This window comes from Eumetopias jubatus, unplaced genomic scaffold (assembly GCF_037043125.1).
Source record: "Eumetopias jubatus isolate StellerSeaLion01/CBP00866 unplaced genomic scaffold, mEumJub1_p1.0 scaffold_17, whole genome shotgun sequence".
In the NCBI taxonomy this organism is placed as follows: Eukaryota; Metazoa; Chordata; class Mammalia; order Carnivora; family Otariidae; genus Eumetopias; species Eumetopias jubatus.
Genome location: NW_028274823.1, coordinates 65481523 through 65491150, shown reverse-complemented (window position 1 = coordinate 65491150; position 9628 = coordinate 65481523). Strand labels below are relative to the sequence as shown.

The 9628-nt window shown below is 43.3% G+C and overlaps 1 protein-coding gene across 1 annotated transcript in view; it reads left to right on the top strand.

The window, feature by feature from the left end:
* Positions 1-4208: 4208 nt before the first annotated feature.
* The window catches only part of ARID5B (AT-rich interaction domain 5B), a 176756-nt gene continuing 171336 nt past the window's right edge, over positions 4209-9628 (top strand). Inside the window, exons 1-2 of the mRNA XM_028123975.2 lie at positions 4209-4541; positions 4967-5221. Coding sequence (XP_027979776.1) covers positions 4521-4541; positions 4967-5221 — 276 coding nt within the window. The 5' untranslated portion in view covers positions 4209-4520. The remainder of the gene's footprint in view (positions 4542-4966; positions 5222-9628) is intronic.

Below are 9628 nucleotides of genomic sequence, written 5' to 3'. Positions count from 1 at the left end.
CCACCCCCACCGCTGAGTACGGCGCCAGGCTAGGAAGGGGGAGGGGACTAGGCGGTGGCTGACCCTCAGACAGTGCTGGTTTTTCGATCCACGAATCAGTCTGCAGGCTCCGGGGCTACCCCCTCGAACCCCACTTCCTAACCAAGCAAGACGGGAGAGCCCCTAACTCAAGGTCCCCAGGTGGGCAACGCGGAGTCCCACAGACTTCCAACCAGCGATGGGCTAGTCAACGGACCAACGTGCAGAATCACCTAGCATCAGGTCCACCAACAGGCCAGGATCCACCCCCCCTCCCCGGGTTTCGCCCCCACTCATTCCTCCCCCCTCCCCCCACTTCATCTCCTCCCTTTGCCTCCCGATCGCCAAAGTGGCCCGAGTTTAGCCGGTGGAAGGAGATTAGGGAACCTTTCACCGTCCCTGTTCTGATCCATGCGGTATTTTCTGCAAAAATTAGCGGCTTCTAGCTGGAAGAGGAAAGGAAAAAGGAGCGGGGAGACGAGGGGGAGCAAGAAAGGAAACAGCCAGGTTGAATTCCCAGTCTTTATCAAGCAGTTCGCTCACCAGTGAAAGAAAGCTGCAGTGGCAGATTCGAGCCACATGCGGTAGTGTGTAGCAATTAGTAGATAAAATGCTGACTAAAGTGCTAAAACATGAAGTATTATTGTAGCCAAGGTCAAAAATGCTTCAGTTGTCTTTTGCAATTTGGGGGAGGGGGAGGCCCAGAGGTGCGCAGAGAGGTTTGAATTTTCGAAATGGTTGCCTTCTTTCTTCAAACTGTACTTTTTTTTTTTATGATCCTGTTTATTATAGCCCAAGCTGCCTAATTATGTCACTGCTGGTTTTTGCAACTAACTTAATCCTCCTGATCCTTTATGAAACGATTCACAGGCACTGAAAAAATGTGTCTACTGCTTCCCCACCCCCTTGAGGGGGTGAGAATGATTTTTTAAATTTTTTTACCTTTTAAATAAACCAAATAAGACTGAGAGTTGGATTTGGGGCTAGCAAAGCAGCAGGAATATAGATGCGTGGGTATAGGGTCCTGTGTTTCAGTGTAAGAGAGAGCCCAGAAAATAGTGGGTCATATAAACCTATACTGCTTTCTTTCCCACTCCTCTTTTATACACAGTGAGTCCCAGCTACAAGCTTTTTTATAGATAAATAAAGCAGTTGCTTTCATGATTATAACTGTCCTGGATGGATTGTGTTCTTACAACATTCGATCTGTTTATGAGTATTTACTTTACATTAGCCCAAGGACCCTGCACTGCGGGAGTTTGTCTCTATTCCCCTGGGTGTCGGTGTCTCAAGTCTTACATCTGCTCTGTGATTGATGGAGCCTTGAATCCACGTTATTACTCTCTCACAAGCAGAAATCAAACAGGCTATTAACTACATTACTTCAAAGAACTGTTTCAATACAATCTCCTTATCTTAATTGAAACTTTCTTTGTATGGATATTTGCTACACAATTTACAGGTGCCTATCAAGCATCATATTAAAGAGGTAAAATAGATGATATTTTTTGTTTTTTGTTTTTTTTTTGTAAACACACACCATTGTGATCTGTGATTTTAAAAGCCATTTACAGGATTGGACCAGAGGTTTGATTTATTAGATTTTATTATGTTCATGGGGGGTGGTTGTGGTGGTGCTGCAAAAAGAGAGGGAAGATACCCCTGTGATCCAGTTTTGAAATTTAGCATTCATCTGATTACAAGACTGCAGATATTCAAAAATATTCAGACCTAGATCCCTGCAATTGTTAACATCTGAAAAACCTTATCGGGAGTTTACAAAAAGAGAGATTACACAGCATGCAGCCTAGTTCATCGCCTACCTTGAAGAGACATAGAAGCAGGGTTTCTAATTAGATGAAGTCCCTCACAGACACTTAAAGACTTACAGCACCAAAACCAGCAGAAGTTGCTTGGATGCTCTAAAGAGCTGTGTATTTTTTAAGAGAGAGATTTAATATACAATCCAGGGATACCCTCAGGCATTCTGTTGAGGTTTCCTGCATAAATGCTGCTGCATTGGTCATACAGGAAACTGACTCAGAGTCGATCTCAAATATGATCTTGTCAAAATACTGCAACTCAAGTTTTTAAATATAGGATGTCTTGAACTGGATGTATATATTTACGCTAACAGGACAGAGACTAACTGAAGCCTTAGGCATCTCTCCTGTATTTAAAAAAAATACGTAAAATGCCCTTCAGTGAAGTCCATTCATATGTAAAAAGATGAACAAAATGGGTTATTCTAATCAAAAGTCTGCAGTATGCATCATAAAGTTAAAAAGAGAGAGAGAAAGCATGAGAGAGCTGTAATTTCTCTTTGTAACCCATGTTTATAAAATAGAAAGATCAGATGAAATTTCAAGGAAGATAATTAAAGAGTGATGTGCAAGTCATAATTTGGCTAATGCAAAGATGGGAGACTGAATTGTTACATTGTCCTCCTTCATTGTGCAGGGTTGTGATATTACTTTAAATTATTAAAATAGTTTTCATCTTTAAGAATACCGGCTCTTTGGCATGGGCTTTTATTACTTATTGTAATTGGAGGATCTGCCATTTTCTTTCGTTTATCTCTGTGTGTATAGAAACGAGATAGATCTTGCCTTTTATTACTTCCCCATGTTCTGAATCAAAAATGTGGTTTAGATAATGTTAAGTGCCCTAATTCTTACTGCAGCGGACGCAGACGTTATGAGAAGGCATAAAAATACACACAGAGGGTCTTTCCACCTCAAGTCACTGAATATGAGGCATTTGTGCTCTGCCGGGTGTATTAACTTCAGCCATGTGAATATAATTTTCATTAAAGTAATCCTGTTTCAACTAGATGCTGTGACTAGAGGTGAAACGTTGCGAAAGCGTTAAAAATAGCTTACTAGCAATTTCAACATCCTGTAATTTTATCACAGATCAAGTTTCAACTGTCATACTATACAGACCTTATTCCCCATATAGTACATGTTTACTTTTTTAGCATGCCAGACCCACTTTAGAAAGACTGGTGCCAATATAATAAAATCGGGGGGGGGGGCGGGAGGTGCTGGAAGGAGTGGGAGGAGAACGGGGAAGGGGGTGGGGAGCGTGGGGGAAGCGAGTACACCATTTTACATCAACACTGCGAAAATGCAATCTAGCCTGGCGGAGGACGGGCAGCTGGGTCGGAGCGAGCGAGGGCTTTGCAGTCTCTGCCTGTTCCTTGTTCTGTCGCTCTTAAGTTTCTCTGTGTTTGCATAATAGCCGTGCATGCAAACCTCGCAATGCTCCAGGGCTCCAGAACAATAAATATACACATTTAAAACCTTTATTGTCTTACGGTTCATGCCCCTGGTTTTCAACAGCTTAATTTCTGGTTGTATTTAACTAGTTTGCAAATGGATTTTTTCAGTTTCAAACTATTATTGAGGAAGCTCCCCTCCCTTTTTTGGCGGGGGAGGGGATGGGGGTGGGGTAGGAGTCGGTATATTATTCCTGTAGCGCTGGGTTATATAAACACATTATCATTTGAGAGCGCCCTTGGCGTCCATCAGCATTGTAAACACGTACTAGTGTATATACTTCAAAATTAAAGAATGCACACGCAGAACCGGGAGCCTGAATTCATATTCCGAGCAGACTCGCTGCTCGCATTTATTGATTTATCATGCATCGTTTATTGTTCCAGTCCCTAAATGCAGTCGCTGTCCGTTCAATATTGTTTGCAAAATCCTGAGATGTGTGTGCACTGCTCACTTGTCTTTCTGGTTTTTTTTTTTTTTTTTTTTTTGCCGAGTATTTTTTGCGAAGCGAACAAATGCATTAATATTTATATGTTTATATAATCGATAACCCACTTTTCCCTTCCATGTAAATAGGCATCAAAATATAATTTAACAGATTAGTTCTCGAAAACATGGCAGTGAGGAAGCGTAATTTAACTATCAAACAAATCTACATGTCTAATAACAGCAAATCTGCTAAGGAGCATTAGAAAGAGGAGCAGCGCCCCGGAATCTCTGCAGGAAATGTTCTTTATATTAGACATATACAAGCAGGTCCTGTCAGATGCACAGCGGAGCTCGCTAGCTCTCGTCTCTTGCAAAAATCTCATTAGACGACACCCCTAGACAAGGGAGATTGGGAAGAGGGAGATCTCATCTTCACACAGTTTTAGGGTGGATTTTATTTTTACAAACCGTCCTATATGTTTTTTGCCTTGATCCATCCGCTTCCCGCCGAGATCGGACGGAACCTTCCTTCCGATTATGAATTTGATCATCCCACATTTGGAAGGAAACCAACACAGTTTTGACAGGAGCTGAAAATTGAGTCGTCAGAGAAATATTAGGACATATTTTCAATCATTTTGGTGCCGAAGGGGAGGCAAGAGCTCAGTTTTATATTGAGACATTACGCCAGCTGAAGGCAGAGAATGTTTTTCCCTGCCAGGACCTGATGCAATCCATTCAAGCCAACAAGTTTGGAGAGAATGTTGAGTTCAATCAATTCAGAACGTCGAGATGGAGCCCAACTCACTCCAGGTATTTCGCTCTCCTCCGCTCCTCCGATCCCGGCACCCCCCGGCACCCCCCAGCCCCCCAGCTCACCCACACCTCTGCACCCACCCACACCCCCCACAAACTTTTCACCAAACTTTTACCCTCTGCATCCCCCAAAATCATTTTTATTGTTTAAAAAAATCCCTGCACTGATCATACATACATAATGTAATTTTACCGCCTCAGATGGAGAAGTAGGGAGAGGTGGCGGTGGGGGTGCCCGGAGTTTTTTTTTTTTTTTTAAGGGAAGCAGAAAATTTGTGGGCTCTATTATTTTTCCACCCAGCTTTATATCTGTTGGCTCTTCTGTATTAAGAGTGTGGATGTCTGTGTGTAAATGTGTCTGGGAATAGATGTTTGTGCTCTGATGGCTACGTTATTTATTTGGTGCTTTTTTTCCCCTGCAGTGGGTCGGCTCACCGTGTGGCTTGCACGGACCTTACATTTTCTACAAGGCTTTTCAATTCCACCTTGAAGGCAAACCAAGAATTTTGTCCCTTGGCGACTTTTTCTTTGTAAGATGTACGCCAAAGGATCCGATTTGCATAGCGGAGCTCCAGCTGTTGTGGGAAGAGAGGACCAGCCGGCAACTTTTATCCAGCTCTAAACTTTATTTCCTCCCAGAAGACACTCCCCAGGGCAGAAATAGCGACCATGGCGAGGTGGTAAACTTATATCTCCCTCTCTTCTTTCTTTATTATCCCCCCCCCAAGTAATGCTTATTACAGGGCAAGCTTGAAAATACTGTATTCACTTCTGCAGGCGAGCAGGATCGACTCCTTTTTTAAAGGGGTAGCGCCACTAGCTGGGGCTCGAGTATTTTGCCATTGTCAGAGTTTGGCTGTCAGCTTTACAAAGAGGATCCAACTGCTGATTTTAGTCAAGATCAAATAACTTGTTCGAGAAGGGTTTTGTTCAAGGATGTGTGTGTGTGTGTGTGTGTGTGTGTGTGTGTGTGTGTGTGTGTGTGTTTGAGAGGGGGGTGAGAGAGATCGTTCGCTCTCTTGCTACTGCGCTTGAACATCACATGCTTTTTATATTTTTTTGCCTTTTGAAAATTTTACCTTCGCGTCTGGCTCGGTCGGGGCTGGGTGGATTTCTTTCGGTGGGTTTCGATATTGTTCACTTTTTTTTTAAGTAAGTATTTGATATGTTTAAGAGGGCGGAAATTACGAAATGGAGTCAGAGTGAGATCAAAAGCTATTGAGTTGGCAAAGACGTGTTGAATAAAGTGATAAATGACAGGTACTGGAATAATACATTCAAATAACTTGCAGATCTGCCCGGGCGGATTTCAAAGCGGTCATGTAACCGGCACAAACACGTTAAGCATTAACAACTATCTCTCACCCCCACCCCACCCCCCCCCACCCCGGACAAGCCATTTGATGTTCTAGTTTTCAATTACTCCACGCAAAGTGGACGTCTTCCAGCGCGATCTTTGGGGATGTGTGGGACCGGGACGGGGGAGGGAAGGCAGAGGGGTGTGTGCTCGCCCACTGGCCCTGCGGGTCCGGCGGCCTCCGTGCCCAGACGGCGCTCCCGGGGAGGGTGGGGAGGGACCCAGCTTCGCCGGCACGTTTCTGGGCGGCCGCGGGGGCGCTAGCCGCGCTCCCGGGAGGACGCCCGAGGTGAGCTGCTGTCACCGGGCGCCGGAGCGGCCGCCTCCCTTCGGCTCTGTCATTTCATGTGTGACCGCAGTTCTGCGGGCTCCCCTCGTCAGCTGACCGACCTCAGCGCCGTGATACCCACCGGGGGAACTATTTTGGGGAGGCTGTGCCCTCGGTGCGGTGGGAGGGAGGGCGCGCGGCCGCCTGGCAAGGCTTTGTGTTGCCCGAGCGAGAGCAGGGTGATCAAACTGAGACTTTTGAGGGCAGCTAGCTCTGTGCCAGGCCCTCGAGCTTTCGAGGTAGATGTAAGGATCTTTTTGTTAAATGAATGGTTCCCGGTTTAACTCATCCCGGAGCGTGGAGCTGCCTGCCAGTCCTTCCACAATTCCTTGGTCTGATGGAGTTGATTGTACTTTTGGCATCGCCAGTTCACTCCCTCTCCCAGGATCGAATTACCCATCAGTGGTCTATGCGGGTTAATTACTGGAGTTCGTCAAAACCTTCGCCCTGAGATCTGCCTCTTCGGAAATAAGCCCCGCCCTCCTCCCCGAACGTTTCCCCCCCCCCCCCCCCCGCCAGCTTTGGGTTTTAAATGTTCGTACTTCCAGACGTCTGCCTGCAATTTTACAAAGGTGTTTGGAAATACTGGGAAAAAAATCCTGCAACCTACCAACAGGTTGAGCTCTTTCCCCCTCCCAAGGTCTAGCTCGGCCCCCTCCCCCGACCCAACTTTCCTACGCAGCTGTCTTCCTCCCCTCCCCCTCCTGATTTCTTATTATTTGCTTTTCAAATTTATTACTTCAACATGGCCTGTGATCTGGAAAAGGGAAGGATTAAATATCCAGAAAAGAGCTGGTGCCTAATAGACTTCTGACTAAACCCAGAAGGAAATTATTCAGTGTTTTATGAGATATTTTGTGGTCACTCTCCTCTTTCTTTTTTTTTTAATTGAAATTGAAATATTTTTAAAGACCCCGAGTTGACCCTACTTGGTCCAGTTTTAATTTCTGTTGGTGTAATTAAATAGTGAATTCTGATTTAAGAATAAAAACAGTATTAGCCGAAGGTTGCGTCTGTTAGAACTGCTGATAATGAATAGATGCACAGTATTTTTAAATAAACGATTTTAAAAAATTGTTCATTAAGGGGAAATGAAAGCGAACCGTTGTAATGATCTGTGCATTTTGTCACTGCTATATGAGCCATACCTAAGAAAATTAATCTTGCCATTTAAAAGTAAACTCTAGGGGGTTTGGGGAGGGAGATGGCTCTATTTATAATCCTCAGCTGCATATACATCGTCTAATATTATGCATGATTTGTTTTTTAATGCTAACACGGCTGGTAATTAGCTGTATGATTATACTTGTATATTTCATTAGGACTTTGGCTGATGTCATTGTGAATTATTCAGCCATATTAAAACAATTTTCAATTGAGATAATGACACGCCTCAAAATTATGCAAATGCAGGCTGCATTGTGCAAAATAATTATGACAAATGTAAAGCAGGTAGAAAGTTTCCCAATGCAGATCGCTTTTCCACCCTGGTGATGTCATTTCCCCCCCTGGCCTAAGTTAGTCATTCATTAGCTGAATAGCAGCCCCAGTCTCCTCTGGAGGAGAGCCTACAGAAACCAGCATTTACTGCAGGCACCTAGAGGGGGCAACAGGGTCCTCTCATTAAGAAATTTGCTTTGTTTTCACTTACTCCATTAACTTGTTTATATACAGTGAAATGATTTTTGTTATTGATTTTAAATAGTTTGGAATGATGCATTTGCCATTTGCAAAGTGTAACTGAAAGAGAAAGGTTTCTTGGTGATGTGCACTGTTACTTGGAGAAAATGTTCAGCACATTTAATCAGCCAGTACAGTTTATTTTAAGTAACCAAATGGAGGTTAATAATTTCTTGATTGAGCTGACATCAGCATCCATTTCAAAAGGACAGCCAGGACTCAGTATGCTTTTTTGGTTTAAGAGAACCATTCTGTCTATTTATGATTTCTTGAAATGTAAAGACGTCAGTTCTAAAAGCAGGAAGATTATCATTGTGCGAGATTAGAAATAGCGTCCCTGTGTGGTTTGCTATCTGCAGAGGGCCTTTTTGGGGAATATTTTATTGATCCTTGCAATAATTGTATGAGGCTGGATAAGGCAGGACTTTGTATGCCATTTTATAGATGGAGACAGAGGCTTAGAGAAATTATGTGGTTTGTCAAAGGTCACCAGGCCAGAACCCAGGCCTTCCTAAGCTTTAGGATTGTTTTTTTTTTCCCCCCCCCCGCACTGAATCCTACCCTTGACACCAGAGTTTTAATGCATCATATTATATTCTAGAAGTATGCACTAATGTGGGCTGGTCCTTGTTCATTTTAGAATTATGACTAGTCAATCCGTTTTGCCAAAGGTCACTGGATTTTAGGTAGCAGAAGCATTCTTATTCTATAAAGTTCAGCTGATTCGAGCTAGTGGTATCTAACAAGAACAGTTGCATTTTAATGCCATTATTAATAATCATTAACAATTTATTATTAGTTATAATAACTATGATAATGACTTAACTGCTGCCTTCACATACTTCCAGTGCTGGCAACTGGTGTAGAGGAAAAGCGGTCCAGAAAGAGTTACATCTTGATTCTGCAACTTAGTATTTCGACCTTGAACCAGCATAAACACTCAGCCTCAGTTTCTTCAGCAGCAAAATGGGGACAATAATGAGGCAGGCTGTGGATTGTGAATATCAAGAGGCATTGTATGGGCAAAAGTACTTCAAAAACAGTACGGTCCTTAAATAAATAGGGATGATTGTGGTGATAAAGAGGGATGATTGTGGTGACCTTTATTCTAGATATGATTAATTTATAAACAATAAGCAGGATAACTTTTATGCCTGTGTGGAGGTTCCCAGGCCTAATCATGATACTGTCTTAAATTACCATGAAAGTGAATAGCAGAGCCATATACAAGGAGTTAAGTGTCTTTAGTAATTACCCACAATTGCCACATTCAGCCACTGCCTCTTCAGAGGAGGAAAATGGCAAAGTAGGCGGGTAATTGGTTCTGTTACTGGGTAACTTCTGATTATATTCATTTTCAAATTGCCAAGCGCTTAATCTATTGGCAATATACCCTCTTAAAAGAGGTGGATGTGCAAGCTTGGATTTCAGCCTGACCGTGGGCTGGATTCTACAAGAAGCTTTACTGGTCACCTGCAACTGTGAGTGTGGATGAGTAAGCTAATGATGTCAGGAAGTCAAGATCAAGCACACCTGGGCATTACAGATAGTAATGACACGTAGTCAGGATTTCTACAAGTGGTTACTATCTGGTTAAAAATTGTCAAACATTCATATTCCAGAGCCCCTGTTGAAATTAACTCGATTGGAATCTCTGGAACTGGGGTCCAGGATCCTGCATTTTAAACATTGCCTCACTTTCCTCATCTATGAAATGGA